Source organism: Carassius gibelio, chromosome B4 (assembly GCF_023724105.1).
Source record: "Carassius gibelio isolate Cgi1373 ecotype wild population from Czech Republic chromosome B4, carGib1.2-hapl.c, whole genome shotgun sequence".
Lineage (NCBI taxonomy): Eukaryota > Metazoa > Chordata > Actinopteri > Cypriniformes > Cyprinidae > Carassius > Carassius gibelio.
Genome location: NC_068399.1, coordinates 13,929,864 through 13,948,941, shown reverse-complemented (window position 1 = coordinate 13,948,941; position 19,078 = coordinate 13,929,864). Strand labels below are relative to the sequence as shown.

The 19,078-nt window shown below is 40.7% G+C and overlaps 2 protein-coding genes across 2 annotated transcripts in view; one reads left to right on the top strand and one right to left on the bottom strand.

Moving 5' to 3' along the window:
* Positions 1 to 13,222, bottom strand: part of LOC127956623 (inactive histone-lysine N-methyltransferase 2E-like) — a 33,033-nt gene extending 19,811 nt beyond the window's left edge. The window contains 2 exon segments of the mRNA XM_052554697.1: positions 923 to 1,107; positions 12,887 to 13,222. Of these exon segments, the coding sequence (XP_052410657.1) occupies positions 923 to 993 (71 nt within the window). The 5' untranslated portion in view covers positions 994 to 1,107; positions 12,887 to 13,222.
* Positions 13,223 to 16,889: 3,667 nt separating this feature from the next.
* LOC127956347 (NADH dehydrogenase [ubiquinone] 1 beta subcomplex subunit 2, mitochondrial) lies at positions 16,890 to 19,077 on the top strand. The gene is made up of 4 exons (XM_052554188.1): positions 16,890 to 17,092; positions 18,178 to 18,322; positions 18,407 to 18,506; positions 18,943 to 19,077. The coding sequence occupies exons 1-3, from the start codon at positions 17,007 to 17,009 to the stop codon at positions 18,479 to 18,481; spliced, it is 306 nt and encodes a 101-aa protein (XP_052410148.1). The 5' UTR covers positions 16,890 to 17,006; the 3' UTR covers positions 18,482 to 18,506; positions 18,943 to 19,077.
* The last annotated feature ends 1 nt before the right edge of the window (position 19,078 follows it).

Here is a 19,078-nt window from a genome sequence, read left to right as displayed (position 1 = left end):
TGCAGGGCAGAGCACCATGGCAACACAAAGTGACGAGGCAACGGGACAGAGCTCCGCATTTAAAGAGAAACACACTGCTTTCATTCAGCCGCATGCTGCAGAGGGGAGGGGTCTGCTGCGCGCCACCTGATCTCACAGCTATCAGACGTTTAACAGCTGAGCTTCCTGCGCTCAAACTAATAAGATGTAGGAGAAATTGTATGAATAGGACTGTGCAAGACGTGCTTTGGTGATGCTACAAATACAGAACTGTAAAGAAAAAGATTTATTCGCAATGCAATTCAGCATTTTCTAATGGGGACAGAAAAAAAGAGCCTCTCACATTAGCAGACTCTATTCTTTTTCTTTTCTTTTGAATGGTTTTATATGGAAAATGCTGCTATGTGTACTGCTTTAGGCTAACTGAGACTTACATTATTGCTTTTGCTTGTTTCTATTGTCCTCTTTTGCAAGTCGCTTTGGATAAAAGCATACGCTAAATGATTAAATGTAAAAATGAATCTCTCTCTCTCTATAAACACGTGTAATTTTTCCCCCTTATAAAATGCATTCAAAGCGTATAAATCTTTACATTTTCAATTCCTCACACAAAGCAATAAATGCTTCCAGAAGTCATACAGATCCCATTTATGGTGTTTTATAGTACATTTTTGAGCTTGAAAGCTCCAGTCCTCATCCACTTCTACTGTTCAGAAAAGCTACACAACTTATTTTCTATTGAAAATCACTTTTTCTGTGGATGCAACAGCAGCAGAGCGTGTTTCTGATGAGAAAGAAGCAGAAAGCGGAAGCGGTTGGCGGAAAAATCTACTGACTACAGATGCGTTTCTCTCTGCTGATGCAACCAGAAAACGAACAGAATCAAACCAAAGGTAGTGATGAGTCAATATGAAAGGCCAATGACAGAAACAGAGAAACTCACTCTGAGCCTGCAGCCATGTCCAGGTACGAGGTGTTGGCCGTGTCCACCCCTACTGGGATGACTACGCTCATGACGTTCTGTGCTGGGAGTCTCTTGTCCTACTGAGTCCAGAGCACAGCAATCCAAAACACTGAGGCATGTCAGCCACAGCACTCATTGCACACATCTAAGTGCATCCACAAGGCCTGCAAAAAGACAAAGAAAGAAAGAGAGAGATATCACTGTTAGTGTTTGACAATCAACTTTACACCAGACACAAGACAGAACACAAACAGAGCTATAAAAACGTGACGGGACACACACAGACAGGGCACATATTACGAAACCTGGGTCATTAAAGCTAGTATTGTAAACAGGATATGACTCCTTTCAAAGAGTAACTATGATTCATAAAACAAATATGAGGCCGTGGTTGGCCCTGAAGGCAAATATAATTTGTGCAGACATCAACAGAAATACTATATACACTATAAAATAAATTGTTAATGAACATTTTTTATAGATGAACTAATAAAGATCGGTTTGTGCTTCAACGCGTTGGTTTGGGTAAAGTTTCCCTAACCCTAAAAGATAAAGAAAAAACATCAGTGTTTGAACATGTCCTTTGTAAGATATGGGAGGGGAAGTGAAGATTGTGTGGTAAAACTGCGTCCAATAACAGCGCTCGACCTTTTCAGGAACAACAAACAGGGTGAAGTGACTCCGCATTGACTCAAGGGGGCGCAGCTACATGCTTGGAATTGAAGAAGGGAGAGAGAGAGAGAGAGAGAGAGAGAGAGAGAGAGAGAGAGAGAGAGAGAGAGAGAGAGAGAGAGAGAGAGAGAGAGAGAGAGAGAATACAACATGGAGGCGGCCTTTTATATTTTCTGCTCTCATCAATAAATGTGCACTCATCTTGAGCGTGCACAGAGACGCGTGGTTGCTGCATTGATGCGAGAGGATTTAATATGTGTGTGAATGGAGGAGGCAAAATCAAAAATGACGGATGGAAAGATTAATGAATAAGCTTTGTATGTGTCGGGTAAATGGAGACGAAGAGAAGCAGCTCTGTGGATAGAGGAGGGAACTGGCATTGACTGACAGCTAAAGACAGCCACGATAGCCAATCGGGGGCTTCCCTTGCAAGTAACGTTTTAATCCTGGTCATAGGGGCTAAATATGTCACACTGACATACTTCCCCTGGAACAACAAACAGTGTGGCGACAAAGGAATTAAAGTGTGTGTGTGTTGTGGTGATAAGTGGGATTAGAGGAGGGGCCAGATGCTGGGACATACAGTCTACAGATGAATCCTGGATTTTGGCAAGGCTGTTCAGCTACAAAACAGAAAACAGGATGGAAGAATACCAGCATTGTGCTAGCGACTTTGCCTTCAATAAAAACAAAACAAAACAAAAAAAAAACAACAAAACAGCCCATCAATTATATTTATTAATATACAATATATATATACACATATCTACATTAGTGGTGTGATGGGTGTCTTATACACCTAACGAGCTGACATTAAGCTTAACTTCTTAAAGTGGTAGGACTAATCGGTGTTCCACAGGGGCACATAATCAATCTGTCGGTGCCAGAATACTTGCTGGTTGGTAGGGAATCAAATACTTATTTCACTCACTGAAAAGCAAATTGATTTCCAACCTTTATATAATAAGTATAATCTCTATCCGTTAAAATTAACCTTTTTGTGACATGCTTATGTTCACAGAAAGGAAATTCAAAAGACAGAAAGCGACATCCTATTCGTTTTCTTTATTTTACAAAAGCACAATGTTTTGTTTTCATTTTAATTGTTCACAAATAAAAGAAGGCCTTTAACAGTGATGCATTATTAATAAGGCAATAAGTGTTATAAAAGATTGAATATAAAAAAATGAGAACGTGCGCATTGAGTTCTGGGAAACTGGTTTGTTTATCCACCATACTTGCAGGATAGCACTGCCTTTCCCTCATTGAGTTTAGGGCAGTATTTGATTATTTGTTGTGTTTGTGAAAAAATGATAGAAATAGAAAGTCAGATCATCGTTCTGAGAGAAAACTGGACAATGCAATTATAACAATTGCAAATTGTTAATGCAAAAACAATTGCAATGTGGAAAAACACCAAGGGAAGGAGTAATAAATCTGTTAATGTCACGGATTAAACCCACTGACACTAAATCAAAATAATCACATTGCTGCATGTTTTTGAAAGGTTTTTGGTTTAATAGTTAATTGTAAAGCAAATACTATGTGCACATATGCATTTAAGCTCAAAAAGTAAATGAAACGTGTTTATTTACACATTATTACAGCATTTTCCTCCCATATAAAGAACACGCTTAATGCACAGAGACAATACACACATCTTACTAATTAAGCAAAATATGTTGCAGAAAAACAGATCAGCCCAAAATATTAACTTCATCCATAAGCGCTTTCTGAATTACAGTTTTCTAAAGAGAGGAAAACGCTTTAGATTTAGACATGTCGCGTTAATATTCTGGCTCATCTGCATCACTGTCTTAGTACATTAAACCAGAATTTTTATATTTTTTTGCACTCCAGACTGCGGTTTGTATGTGTATTTCATGTCGACGCGGACGAAGTCGCAAAAGTAAAAATGTACAATTACAAATAGTCTATGGCGTAAAGGCTACGCAGAAGGTCCGATGCAGAAGTATAAATCAACCTTAAGGCCTCATGCATGTATGCGCACGAGAGAGAGAGAGAGAGAGAGAGAGAGAGAGAGAGAGAGAGAGAGAGAGAGCACGTAAGAGAAAATAGAGAGAGAGAGTGAGCGAGCCCCGGCCGCACGCTCACCATCTTTAAACAACACCAGCGTTGTCTTGCTCTCTCTCCCTCTCGCATATTAATCAATTGACACGATGTGTCGATGTTTAAATCATTTAAAATGAGAATGTAAGTGTGCTCACCCCATTTTTGTAAGAAAAAATTTGATTCGATTTCATATCGCAATATCTATCGCAAAAAAAAATATCGCAATGTCATTTTTTTCCCCAATATCGTGCAGCCCTAATGTGTATGTATGCATGTTTATTTTTAGATTTTTCATATTTATATTCAGTGCACTATTTATAGAGACACTGTATGATTTAATTATATATTTGATATATTATATTTGATATTTAACCATTTCTTATTTAACATCTTTCAAAACTTAATCACTGAATTGTATCTTTTTTACTAAATTATTTATGTCTACATAATTTGTTAAATTGCATTGTATTAAAAATGAAAAAAAAAATTGTATTAAGAATTTTTATAATTTAAATTAAAATAATCTAAAATGACTTAACCATTTACCCGCAAAAGCCAATTTTAACCAACATTTGGTTCATTTTGGACTTTGCATACCAGGAATTATGATGCACATCACTGCAAATAAACAAAACATGAACTTACATGCCTGCACACAACACACACCTTCACCAGCCTTAACATGCCCCTTTAAACACACACATTTACACTTTCCTATGAGGGTGGCACGTCTTCTGCTCACTATATATAAATAAGTTACTATGAAACTGTAATCTGCACATGCGGCATGATGAAGAACAGACTTGCAAACTGTGTGATGTGTGCGAGATATGCTTGTGCCCTATCTATAAAGGCTATAAAGCAGTCCAAAGACTTGCAGAGATGACAGCTGTCAGCTTGGGGGCTAATTAATAGGAATCTGACGACATGCGATTTACTCTGTAGCCGTAGGCTACTACGATTCTCCCATTTTTGGCCACGTCAGGTTGCTTTCACAAGCGCAGTGGGTCTGATATATTGGGGATGTTTCGACTGCTGTGAAAAATGAATGGAGTTTCACAGCTCCTGAAAAAGCACAGGAAATAATAGCTCCGTTCCAAATCTAATGAAACGCCTTGCTGTCGTTTGTTTACATGGACGGCTGTCCTCGGAGGCAGTATCCTGACTGAACTGCAACCTAAAAAGTGACTCATTTGGAATAATTTTTGGTAGCACCTTGAGAGTTTTTCCTAAACAAACTCCTAATTTTAATAGTTGGTAAGGTAATAGTTAAGTTAAGGTATGGGGTATGATTAAGGGATCTAACTTTACTGCAAATGTCAAAAAAGAAGAATTATTATTACTACTACTATGATTATAAATTTTTCTTACAGAAGAAAAGTAAGATTACAAGGCCAGTATTTATGGCTGTAATGTTAGCGAAACAAAACAAATCTGTGTTAATTAAGCTTTAATATAAAGCTTAAGTGACCGTGCCCTCTTCATGAAGGCATAACAACATTGTGTTGTGTAATAAACCCATTTCCCTTAGAAAGCATACAGTGGTCTCTTTCCGGCTTTCACACAACAATTCTGTTCTTCTTGGCCTCAGCAGGACAATCCTGCCGTCACTGCTCAGGAATGCACGCATGCGCACTGCCTCTCCGTGTACACACACACACAGCAAAAATCCCCCTCCTCAAATATAAAGGGAGGTTGTGGAAAAATCCAGTACAGTAGAGCATTCCTGGCTAAATCCGAGCATTCAGGCTCCCTCCGACACGCCCATTTCCTTTAGTAGAACCGTCTGAGGAACACAGCCAGAGAGAGAGGGAGAAGAAAGAAAGAAAAGCGCTTCCCTGCCCTACCCGGATTTCTTTCCCTCCCCTCTGCACTTCCTAAATAAACCCCTGACACTCGGAGGGGTGGACGGGGAGTTGGCTGCTGAATACGAGCCCAATTAAATGGTCATGAGGAGAGAGAAGCCATTTAAAGAGCCTATGAAAAGATAAGCAGCCTTCGAAACTAAAATATATAAAACACTCGTAATGTTATGCAACACATCGTGTAATATTTCTTTTCTCTGTCCTGTCTTTCCAGTGGAACGATCCATCTAAGGCTGGGAATTCTGGCGCAGAAGCCACCAGCTGAATCCGACTGTTTTTCCTCCTCTCTGTACGGACACAATGTGGTACGGGAAGCTCCTCCCTCGCTACATCGGGGAGGGAAACCCACAGCCTCCCGTAGGAGTGTCAACACATGTTTCTCCCCGCTTCTCCCTCGCTCTCTCCCACAGTCGTTTTTTCCTGGTTCGCGTGGTCTGGTTTCCAGCGGGGAGAGATGGAAATCGAGGAGGCTTCCAAACGCCATCCCCGGCGATGTGACTTCACACACCGTTCTCGCAGACTGAGTCATCACAGCCTACGCTACATAGAGGCTTCACACAACCACGTGCCTCAAAAACACACGCCGACAGCTTTTCCTGACTGTCATTGATAAAGATGCATGAGGTACGAGGTCGTGTCACCTCGTTAGACAAATCCGCCACAATCGGGGCACAATCACGGCCAGCTCTAGCCGCTGAATAGAATAGAGAGATGCCTACATGAATACAAGATTTTATTAGCGATTTTTACTACATCAAACTAACCATGCTAAATATCATTACTACAGATAATTGGATGATTTTAAAACAGGTGAAAATTTCACAGACGTCCCACGTCCAGAGGACATAATTTCATAGAGACCTCAAGGTGGGCACTTTAGACTTTGGCCAGTAAGCAAGAACACTTCTTGTGCATGTATATGAACATACGTTAATGAGGTTAATGGCTCCTGCGCTAGACTGCCAAGTGACTGACCACAGTGCACCTCCACCACGGTCAGAAAGGAGGCACTTGACATTCTTAAATTAGATAAGGATGACTGTTGACAAACAAAATCAACGATGCATATCCCCCATCTAGAAAAGTGTGTTTTATTTAGAGTTAAAGAAAAACAGGATTTTATATTTTCTGAAGAAAAAACGAAATATTATTGCTAAGGCTGGGCGATATGGCCCAAAACCTTTCACAATTTATCTCATATCAGCGGAAATCGATTAATTATCATGATAACTGTCAAATCTTTATTTATTTCAAGTTTAAAGCCGGATGTTTGCTCTATATAGAAAGCTGTAGAAACCAGACCAGTTAATTTTCCTCGACATAAATCTTAATAAAAAAAATGTAGTCTATCTTATTATGATCTTGTTTTCAAATCAGAAAATTAAAAAAAAAAATAGTATCACTTTTCAATTTTTGATTTTTACTCTCTCTTAGAAATGCACATTTGATAGTAGTTGTAGCTTGAGTTAAGGATGCAGATGCAAATTTTGGTTCATTATCAAAACCAATAATATCGTTTTTATATGGTAAGGTTTTTTTTCTGTCTTCCATAGTAGCATACATCAGTTACACACTAATAATCAGTTAAAATACTAAAACCATAAGGCAAACAAAGACAAATTTCCTTCCTTATATTGGAAGCAGTTTTGGAGTATCATAGTGTAACGTATACGTATGGACGTGCAGGGGTCAAATCAGTCCATAATGCCATGGGCGAGAAGGACAGTCGGGACCACTCAGACTTCACGATGGCACAGCTGCATGATCGATTTCACGCCTGGCTCACACCATTACATCACAAACACCCCACGATAACATTCACACATTTAGATGTGTAGGATGAGGGGATGTCTGCTCTATGGGACACCTGTCATGTAGGCAGGGCCCGCTGAGAGAGCTCGGTTACAGCCAGCAAACAAAAACAGGTTACCTGAGCCCATAGCTCCTCCCTTCACATCTCTCACGTGACCTCACGGCACCAACAGGCCTCCCGGTGGAACCAGCTACCTGCATATGTGCCAAACCACACCTCAGCTCCACAAATATCAAAACATCTTTTACGTTTAGGAGTCGAGCAAACAGGCTTTTTAGAGTGTGTTTTGTCAGGTTTTTATCAAGTGTGTGTGTGTGTGTGCCCCGGTGTGCGCAATGCGAGGATAAGATGCGTCACCTGAGACTGCGATTGTGAGCCTCCTGACTTTCTCTCTCTCTTTAAAACCTCCATCTCTCCTGAGGGGGGGTACTTTACTTCTCCAACAAAGACAACAAACAGACACTGCCCCTGGGCTCACACACACAGCGTCAAATCACCTTTGCGCAGGGAGGCTAGAATGCAAGTGTGACATGTCAACCTGACAAAGAAGAATACAGGACAGTGAATGCAGCTGCTGGAGAGCGGTTTATGCTGATCGGAATTGCACGTTTTAATCTTGCAGATCAACATTATTTACTAAAGTAATAGCTTTATTACGCCCTAGTACAATAAAAATCTTCACTTCTTATATCAGTTGTCACACACAACCTTGTCACAACACCTTTCCATGCATCCCAGTCTTAAAAAAAGACAGGCTATGCAAAACAAGACACCGGGGAGTGCTCATTCTGAACTCTTCAAGTTCATCCACCATGTTTCCATCAGATGAGACGACAGTGTAGTTCAAATGTGCTAGGTTTATTATTTAAAAACAAACCAGGTTTGCTTCATTCTCCGCGTGGATCACTTCCCTCGAGTGTCGCTGTCGGAGATGTGAGCTGTGTGTTGATGTGCGTAGGCTGATGTTGCATCCTCTTTGCATGGCTTCTTTGTGATGTCACACCACTACATGCCAACGATTGGACCTCCATCTACAGGAAACGCCTGTCAGAAAGCCACAGCCTGCACTGTACACGGTCTGCTCCTCTCGTTATCTGCAGGCAAGCACAGGCGCCAGCTTTTCCATGCAGACAAAAAAAAAATACTGTATTTGTGGAGCAAATCAGCATTTAAACAATAGATGGCAAATCCGTTCTTAATGGGCATCTTGAATGTCAGCCATGGTGCTGTCCTGAAGAAGAAGAAAAAAAGGTCCAAAGCATGTGTTTGGCAAGTCTCTCGGACCATCATCTCACCAGTGGCTGCCAAAGTTTGCACCACAGAGGCCGGTCTCACAGTTTGGCTAAGGGAAAAAAAATGTAGCACATACTGGCTTCAACAAGAAATATGCAGAAATTGGCATTTCCAGAAAGCTGTCGGAGCAACACCTTGGTTTAGATTACGGAAAGCCTTTCTAAACACAATCAAATTCCTATTAATGAAAACACAAACTTTCCACAGTCATGCATCTGCTTTGGCCAGTGGATGAGAGGTAAAAGGAGAGCTTGGGGTTTGGGGAGGGGGTCTTTGTCAATGTCAAAGGAGAAACAATCGAGTCACAGCTGTTATCTCACAGCTTGTCCCTATAAAGCCCCTTTCACACTGCCATTCCGGCAAATACAGGGGTAAAGTGTTCCTGTAATTGTTCCCTGGTCGCTAGATTTGGCACTTTCACACTGCCAGTGATGACCCGGTATATGTGCGTGCTTTCACACACAACCCTTGAAGATCCCGTAATGACACGTGACAAGCAAACGATCTCCGCGTCAGCGCGGAAAGTGAGGAACTAACTGATATCTGCTTCATTACAGTTTGCACATATGTTTTCGTCGCGAATGTTGATCTTCCTTCAAAACAGCCGGTAAAAGAGTCGCGCGATAACGCGCGTCATCACTTCGATACGGAATTAGATCTGGCTTTTGTTCACACAGCGCTCGTTCCGGATCGATTACCGCAATGTTACTAGGTCCCTGACCCGGGTTCAATTCGGTAATCAATCCCGGGACGTGGTTGCTTTCACACAGAAGGCAACCAGGCAATGTTACGGGAATATTGCGGGTCCGACGTGCAGTGTGAAAGGGGCTTAAGCCATTTCACCTGCCCCCAAAAGCTACAACAACATTTGCATCAGGCTGAGGGATAGAAAGCGGACCCATTAAGAGTGATAAAACTCAAACATCAGCATTCATATGCCGCGTGATGGCTTGACCCGCTGGATAACCGAAGCCCCCGATGATGTGCCATCAGTTCACGCATGAGCAGTCACTCGCCTGCTTCCCATGCAAGATCAAGATTACATTTTTGCAGCATCATTGTCTATTCATTAGGCATTAGGGCCCATGTTTACCCCATCAAACTGCTCTGATGAATAACCACATTCTTCTGGACCTGTAAGCTCCCTGCTGACCAGAGGGAGGGAGCAGTAATCATGAGAGAAATATGACACAGCCGTGTGGGTTTCGCTCTTTTCTATACTGCAGTAAACTCTATGGCATCCTCAAATAAAGTTGTACTGCTCAGAGTGGCTGTTAAACCAAAACTCTTTTTTTCCAGAGTAGTTTTAAGAAGTAGATGGTTGTGCATGAGCTCGAGAAACAACTAATTTCCTGTTAAATCGTTAGGTGAGGCAAGGCACAAATCTAGGTTTCTGGTACAACACAAACCTCCCTTTCATAGTCACAAATTTCCAGTAAGGTAAACTAAGTCACAAAAGAATTTCCTAAGGGTGGGTGGTTTGACGAAATGCATATTTCGCAACACGAGTTATTTTACTTCATAGTGAAGTTAATTTTGTTATTTTTATTTCATCTTTATTACATACTAGAACAAAGACGCAAATAACAATAGGAGGAACAATATAAGAAAGAAAACTGAAAGAAAAAAAAAACAGTACAGGTAAAGTAGATCTATTTAACAGCCTCCTGTAAGAAAAACTACAGAAGTCAAATCAAACATAAAAATAATTTTAAAAAAATCACTGCAGTCTTCACTCGGTTTTTTTTTTTTTTTTTTTGTTAAATGAAGACATTGGAATAATGGTCTCAGTTTATTTGAATGTTTGTCTGAGTTTGTTCCGTTTGTGGTTCGATTTCCTCGTGATTTGTGAAAGCAATGAGGTCCTGGTATGCTTTGTATGGACCAGCATAACAGTAATGATTGAGGTTGAACTAAGTGGTTTAGTACTAGAATATCTTTTATAATTATTAATTATTATTATCATCCACTTCATCTTCAAACATTTCCATTTCACTGCTGCACAGAAAGCCACAGTCTGTGTTCTTATGAAGTCGTGGTGTGAACAAGAAAGGGTCTGAGATCACTTGAGTGCTGAAGAGGACCAAGAAAAGGTTCGCTTTTGAGTCCACTATATAGTGAACACCAAAAGGACCGAGGTCACTTTTGGATGGTTCCCCTTAAGTGATCTGGGTTTGGTTCCTTTAAAATGAACTAAGGTAATATGTGAAAACACCCTAAATACACTTTACCTGGCAAAGACAACAACTACCTTCTAATACAATATGAATACTACTTCTACTATATTGTTGAACGCTGTAAAGACAGCAACAACAGAACGTTACTGGTGGTTGCTTCACGAATGAGATGAGATTTGAGTTGTGGTGTATACGTTTATCAGTAACACACTCATATGGTTGGGTTTATGTGCTAAAGCGTTCAATGGACGCAGGTTATACTCATATTTGGTGAAACACAGCCCTGTGCTGTCCTGGTGTGTGTGTTGGCGCTGCAGTGTGTGAGAGCTGATCGAGGGGTGTGGAGGCTTTCATTACCACAACATCAACTCATCCGCCATTTTCACTAAGTCCCTGAGAGGAAATACTGCGCTCGAAGACTCGCTGACATTTGCCAGAAAGCGGCCAAGATAACAAGAAACCCGCCTTTTCACATAAGCTTAAGTATCTATTTGTCAAATGCGCTGTTTTTGTGCTGGAACAAAGTGTTTGCGTCGTTTCTGCGTAGCTGGCGATTGAGACTGACGACGACTAGCCAAATCTCAGCTCAGCTCACCTCACGATGCACACGATCATTTGAGGGGGAAAGTGCGATTTAACGTCGACTTCTTGGGGTTTAAAATCACTGAATGATCTGTTAAGATAAACTAACAGCGCCGGGTCGACTAAACGTTGAGTTAATTCAACAACATCCTCACAAACAGCTAGTCGGTGAAGCTAACTTGCTTAGCTTGCTATGCTAATGCGCATCGACATGACACGCTGGGTCGTTTAAATACCTTACACGGAGGCATATATTAAATTTCCAGTAATTAATATCGAACATAAATCGTTCAAAGCCTACAAACGCGTCGAAAGACGGTTTATTGACTATAAACTGCGTAACTGCGCAGCTCGAGGGTAAAGCAGCGCGGTTCTGGTCCACTTTGAGGAGAAGCTGAAGCAGATCTGACATGAACCCCGAACCCCTCCTCCCCCCACGCCTGCAGCACTCATTATCAACACACAAAACACACTAAACAAGCGCTCGTTTTCGGTCCTCTACGCTAAATCTACACAATATCATGCGAAGCCGTGTTAAATCAGTCCTATTCTCTGCAGCGATTAGAGCAAGTTCAAAAACACAAGACTAAAATCAGCTCGTATGTATAGAGGCTCTTCCTCCTCTGAATCAATGTCAGTCGATAGACTTTAACGTGTGTTTGTGGGCTAGGCATGGATGGGCTAAGAGTGGACCTAGTTAGCCGGAGTTGAGAAGTGTAAACAAAAGCCCTGTTGTTGCAGGCTCTGTCAGAGCACAACGTGCCATTTTAAACATCTCACACCTCTCGTTGTCTAAAAATGCACACCAAAACACGTGTAAATAGATGTAAACATGTGCATATCTCCATCAAGCTTGTGTAGATGAGTGGCGGAAGCAGCGTATCGCTGGACGTGACCACAACCCACAGCCAAAATGGAAACACACTCTTGAGCAGTTTTTGTTGCACATCCCAGCCTGTGAAGAGATTACTGAAGTCTCGAGCGGTTTCTTTCTCGCTCGGTTGGCTAACCTGCTAGCATTTCTCCAGTGACTGCTGGTGTAACGTTAGCTAGCAGCTTTCCAACAACGACGACGGGTTTCTTCCGCCGCTCTCGTCTCGTGTGCAGCTTATTTGGTCGCTCCCACAATAAAACAGCGTTACAATTTGAGATCTCTCCTTTTGTGAGGCATTTAAGGTGGGTGTGATCTAGCTAGCCACTTTAGCTGCTAAATTAAGTCATAACACACACTGCTCGGACTGTCCTCTTTACATCAAGCCAGTGGGATTTATACCTCAAAAGAAGGGGGTGACAAATGCACAGCAGCGTTGTAATTACATCTGATTGTTAACAAACTAATGACCCAAGCTCACAGTTTCAGCATCTACACAAGGATGGGACCCTCTTCAGCAAGTCACTTAGCCACTAGCATCAAACACTCGTCTCTAATAAACAAACAGATAGCTGTGAGATCACGCCAGGTACTTACCGTTGATGTCCACGGTGATAACTGTGGATAGAGACACTGGGGACTCGGTTGAGACCCCGCCGCCTGATCTAACAGTTACCACACAACCAAAACAATACTTCGCTCTCCACTGCGGATGTGTAACAGAGCTTTACAAATCGCGCTGTTTCGCACTTGTATTTCGCTTCGTGGTGCTCTAATCCAAACGCACTGTTGGAGACTGTTAAACCCCGACAATTTTGTCCATATCTATGCCGACAGTTAGAAACTAGATCCCTTCAATCCTGTCTCTTTTCCCTGTGCAAAAATGGCGGCCCTGGCAGAAGTGCCGTGGCTCCGCCTCCCTCCGCTCGCCCCCGACTCTCTGTCAGTGCGCGCTCCGCCTCTGATGCGAGGGGTTTCCCGTGCACGAGCTCAGGGGCAGAGGAGGGAGAGTTCATCCGCGGCGAGCGTCATAATATTACAGTCCAAACACAGGAGTCTGAATGCAGCTCGCTGTGGAGAAATGGGACCTGGCTGTCCAGTTCTTAAAATTTAGATGAATAACGCATCTGAAAACTAAATAAATAAGCTTTCCATTGATGGGAAAGCTTCCTTCGTTGGGACATGACTTGTGGGGACACGGCGTTGTTTATTACAGGATTTTTAACCGTAGTGTCTTTAATGTAACGTCACATATTGTAATGAAATAGTTTGTTGCAATCATTATCATTGTAAAAAATAGTATTTAAGTCAACATGTGTGTAAATAAAAAGATCGTTATATCGTTCATTTGACTCATTGAAAGTATGTGACCCGGGACCATAAAACCCGACCAAAAATAAATAAATAAAATAAAAATCATCTGAAAGCTGAATAAAAAACAAACCTTTCTATAGATGTAGGGTTTGTATATAATATATCAGTCTGTGTGTAATGAATGAATATAATATACAAATTTCTCTTTTTGAATGGAATTAGTGAAATAAATAAACTTTTTGATGATATTCTAATTCTATGACCAGCACCTGTACATTATTATCAAATGATCCCAAAGTTGGTCTGAATTCCTAAACCTAAGAGCAAGGAATAATAAAAGTGTTACAATATAGTTTGTGTCTACCATTACGAATAAAAGTTTGGTAAAAATAATAATAATTATGCCAAGACCTTGTGTTTTGCTTCAATATCTGGGTGTTTTGGAATGATTAAGGAAATCTTGTTTTTTTTTGTATCTGCATGTGTACTTGGTAAAACATTTTTTTTAAAGGTTGATGTCTTATTTTTAGCCTGTGAATGTTTCCTTTTTTTATCCCTTACCCCATTATAAGTATCCAAATGTATGTCAAAACATGAAATAATAAGAAACGATAACTGAGTGAAAACAAAGCAGAAGGCAGCCAACACAAGTCTTTGTGAGGCCCAAAACTGTAAATGATAGCAAATCTGTTATGTAACCCTTTATACAAGTGCAGATTTATATATATTTGATAACTGGAGTTGCATGACCATAAGTATAAACAAAAACATCTGCAGAGTGTAATAAAAAGATAATATTAACGTAGAAATCTACTCTTTTTCTTGGCTATTTTTGTTGTAATTTCCTTTTTTCACCATTTTGTGAGATCTTTTGAAAGCCAGTCTCTCAAGTTCATGGTGATACAATGCATATATACACACTTTATATGTGTATATACAAATCATATACATTGCTATTATATTGTTGCATGGTCTCCAAATGTTGCTCTTCAGCAGACGTGTTCATACAACACCCGCCCCCTCCCCCCACTGAACTTGAGCGAAACCGCATCCTCCTGCGCATGCGCAGTCTGTGCTATAAAACCCACCACTAGCAGTTGAAGAGCTATGCAGCGCAGAGTGGAGATTAAACACAGCAAGATAAAACAGAAAACTGCGATGTGACGCGCCGATCGTCGAATTTGTACAATTGAAAGGAAAACGAAATCAAAGAGATAATTAAATCGAGCTGTTGTATCGCACAGGATTGCTTACTACGCCAGTCAAATCATCTTCAGGTTTTAACTCAAGGAACGTTTGAGATTATAGATGGACATAAAGACGGGCAACATTTCAACCAGTTCTGGAGCTAGGGTATTATTTCAGTGTCAATAGAGTTCATTTTGTTACGCTTTCAAAATGGCGATTTTCTCCGTTCGCCCCCTCCCTGAATAGAATGAGCGACATTGCCCATGACCAATAAAACCCATATTGTCCTGTTTCCTCGGCGCTGATTGGCTACAGATGACATCATCTGAATTCCACTTCTGGGCGGGCTCTGAGCTGCGAGGGGAGAGCGGCGCAACCGGAGAGCCGAGAGTACACGAGAGTATTTTTTTGTGTTTGTGGAAGACAGTAGGGCGTCATTAACGCACTCTCATTAACCTTTTCATTTACTTGAATCTCAACGGATCTCTGAAACACGACGTTTTAGAAGAGCCCTTTGATGGAGTTGCTTTACATATAAAAGTAGCTCGTGTCGCGTCACAAATATCGCAAGAAGATGGCGTCAGTGCTCCGCGCGGCACAAAGCGCACGCAGGGCGGGGTCACGGGCTTTCCAGAAAATACCATCGCCGGAAACCGGATTAAGCTCCGTAAGAGGAGTAACGTTGCATCACCAGCCGTGTGTTTTAAAATGCACGCCGGCGACTAAAAATCTCAATGAGCTTTTGTAGCCTCAAACATGGGAATACGAAAGCAGTGTTTTGGACGTTCGCTCAGAAGGACCGATTATATACGATTCAGTTGTTATTTTTCTTCTGCGTCATGACGTATTTACGCGTGCCATAACAGCATGATGTGACAAAATACGAGTTTAATCCATAGACTGTATAAAAACAGATTTAATCTAAATCAAGACACCACAAAGGCATATGTGGCACATATATACAAAAGCATATTACAGGATTATCTTATGAAGAGTAATGTTTTAAACTTTCGTGTGATTTGTAATGTCAAATAATGTGATACAATCATTATCAGTTACATATGCGTATTAATAAACCTGTTATGCAATAAAGTATTTTGAAACAATTTCATTTATATATTTCCATGTGTGTTTTGGTATTTTTTTTAATGGTCAAGTTTCTGTTATGAGAGCTGTTCTGAAGAAGTCGTGTATGACGTCACAGTAACCGCCGCATCCGAGCGGAAACAGAAGAAGCACATTTCCTGTTTCGGCGGCGATCAGAAATCACCTTCGTTGCGCGAGGCCATAATGCCTGAAGTGGTCAGTTAGTTGCACTCGTTAAAACGGACGTTAGGTGCCGTGGTGGCTTTAAGCGGCACTATCTGTTCGTGTTCGTGATTGATGTATTTCAGAGCCGCCATGTTGTCACTCCACGAGCTGCTCTGAGAGGAGGAGGAGGATGAAGATGGTGATGATTAATGGCGAGCTATAGGTGTTTTGAACTATTCCTTTAAGATCGAAATGTCGGTTTTTAAAATTTAATTCCCAAGCAATTTCGCTACTAACATTGTATGTTAGTGTAACAGTATGAGCACCACACTCACTAGTATATTCATACTCGATACCTCGATTTTCTTGCATGATAATTCTTGGAGTCATAAAGACTGAGTAATCGAGATAACATGAAGAAAATTTTGACATTTATTGCTCTTTGAGCAAATAAAATACTGTTTCTCATATAATGATCACTGGTCTCCTGTATCCTGTCTTCATAGCCTACATTAGTACATTTTTCTAATCGTTTCTTCGTGTAATGCATAAGCACAGTAAGTCACAAGCAGAATCTCGTTTCTTGACTAACTTGCCCCACAGTGGATTTTAACAAAGGGAAAGAAACAATAACTATAATTAAAATACATTTTTACACATTTATAAACTCAATAAAGACATAAATGACCAAATTAAGCGCGTAATTTACATTAAATTGATTCGGTATTATTAACAATCCCTAACTGATGTTGTTGCAGTATTTACTCGGCGGGTATTTGGCGCCCTCTGTCGAACAGACAGCGAATAGCAGTCACTCATCTTATTCTAAGCGACCAATCAAATCGCTCGTTATTAGCAGGCCAGAGAGACGGCCGCTGTAAAGGTGACATTTAGCTTTGTGTTCACCGCGGCTCCTCCGATCAAAAACTAATTGTGAAAACAGAATAGTGGCACAAATATAAGCATGTCTTCTCTCAGGAGGACAGCGGGTGTCCTGCGAACAGGCCTGCAACTTTTCAGACGCGGACCTCAGCAGATGACCGTCAGAAAGTGAGTGTTTATCAGCAGGAAGCTAACAGGCTAACGTTAAGTAGTTTTGTTCTTAGAGTATATCGAATAAATATTATGTAGAGTACATGGAGGTTAGATTTAAATAGAAGTTGGTACCCTGGTCTTATTAGGTACAGTGATGCATCAAACTGAAATACCTTGACACTGAATTTTCGCATTTATACATACAATGTTGTTTGCATGGGACTCCAAAATACAAGGTCCAAAAATATGGTTGGCAACCTTATTGATCAAAACACATGGTCGTACCAAGAGGAAAACGCACGGTAATTGGTAAACTATTTAATTGCTTGGTCTAATAATAAAACACAACATATATCCTGCATGTTATGTTATAAAAGAATGCATTTACTTGCGTGTTTATTTTTTTACTTGTTTGTTCAATGCAGATAAATGTTTGAGCTTTGCAAGACCAAGACATGCACAAATATTTTATGTACACGTTAAACAAATGTAATAATTTGTGACCGATGTACGCATTAACATATGTTCTGTTTATGCCAGAGTTTCTATAACTTCTGGAAATTGGGGTTGCCCATAGTCCCTTCTACTTTTATTGCTATGTTTAGTGTTAAAGTACAACACTTAAGTCGCTTTAACTGTAAAAAGTTAGCCTTCTGTACACTACTTGCCAGAAGGTTAATATTGTATTACTTAAATTGAAAGACTCCTTTCCCTCTTATTTCCTCCATTGAATTAAAGTGATCAGTGTCTTAAACTGGGGGAAAAAGGTAAGAAACTGTCTTCAAGGGTCTTCCCAGAAAGTCTATGCAATCTGGCAACCTTTCTGAAAAATACAAGTATGGAATACAATCTTTTCTTTGTAGAATGTAAATTATACTTTATGTCTAATGGGTAAAGGGTGCAATATGTTGGTGTAGTTTAGTTGTTTCTTGCATATACAATCTTAAACAGACCTTGTTCCAAAAAAAAAAAGGTTTTCATATATTTACAAATGTCCATATATATTTGCTCAGCATGTAACACTATTGGGTTTTCATTAGCACTGCTAGACATTAACTTTCACGTACTTACTGGTAATCTTCCTGACTGTCATGTTTTAGGGCAGGAGGAGGCCCTCATATTGAGCCCCAATACAGACAGCCTCCTCAGCTCACCAAGAACCAGAAGTTTCAGGCAGAGCTGCTCAGCGGTGCCATGTGGTTCTGGATCCTGTGGCACATCTGGCACGACCCAGACGCCGTACTGGTGAGGGGAAACCACATCATAACAGATGTTTTTAAACATTTATAATAAACAGACCACCAGACACTTAGTTAAATGTCTCTTTAGGGTCATTTTCCATGGCCGGACACTTCAGCTTGGACCGATGAGGAGCTGGGAATCCCACCTGATGATGAAGAGTAGAGTCGCCCTCAACGACCCAATCTGCGTACGCATTTAAAGGGATAGTTCACCCAAAAAATGAATAGTCTGCCATTAATTACTCACCCTTATGTTGTTCCAAACCTGTAAGACCACGGTTCATCTTCAGAACACAAATTAAGATATTTTTGATGAAGTCCCAGATCCTTCACATCACATGGACTATTTTAATGATGTCCTTCAGTTCCCTTGATGTCTATGGAGGGTCAGAGAGCTCTTGGATTTCATCAAAAATATCTTCGTGTTCTGAAGATGAACGAAGGTCTTACAGGTTTGAAACGACATGAGGGTGAGTAATTAATGATAGAATATACATTTTTTTTGCAAACTAACCCACTAACTCATATAGATACAGGAGAAATCACTTATTTCACCAGTGCAGTTACCTGGTGTTGCCGCAGCATGCATGACTGATATTTCTCTTCTCTGCTTTGCATTTGCAGATGTGCACCAGATCGCAAAACCTGCACATTTTCTGTGGAGGAAACTGAAAGTTCCTGTTATGTATATGGACTTATTATCAAGTCTAATTGTAAAAGTTGCATTACAAAGTATAAATAAAAGCCACACACGCTTCAG

Coding starts and splice junctions, on each gene's coding strand:
- LOC127956347 (XM_052554188.1), top strand. CDS start 17,007: ATGTCTTCTCTCAGGAGGACAGCGGGTGTCCTGCGAACAGGCCTGCAA. Junction 17,093..18,177: donor CAGCAGATGACCGTCAGAAA/GTGAGTGTTTAT, acceptor GTCATGTTTTAG/GGCAGGAGGAGGCCCTCATA. Junction 18,323..18,406: donor ACGACCCAGACGCCGTACTG/GTGAGGGGAAAC, acceptor ATGTCTCTTTAG/GGTCATTTTCCATGGCCGGA.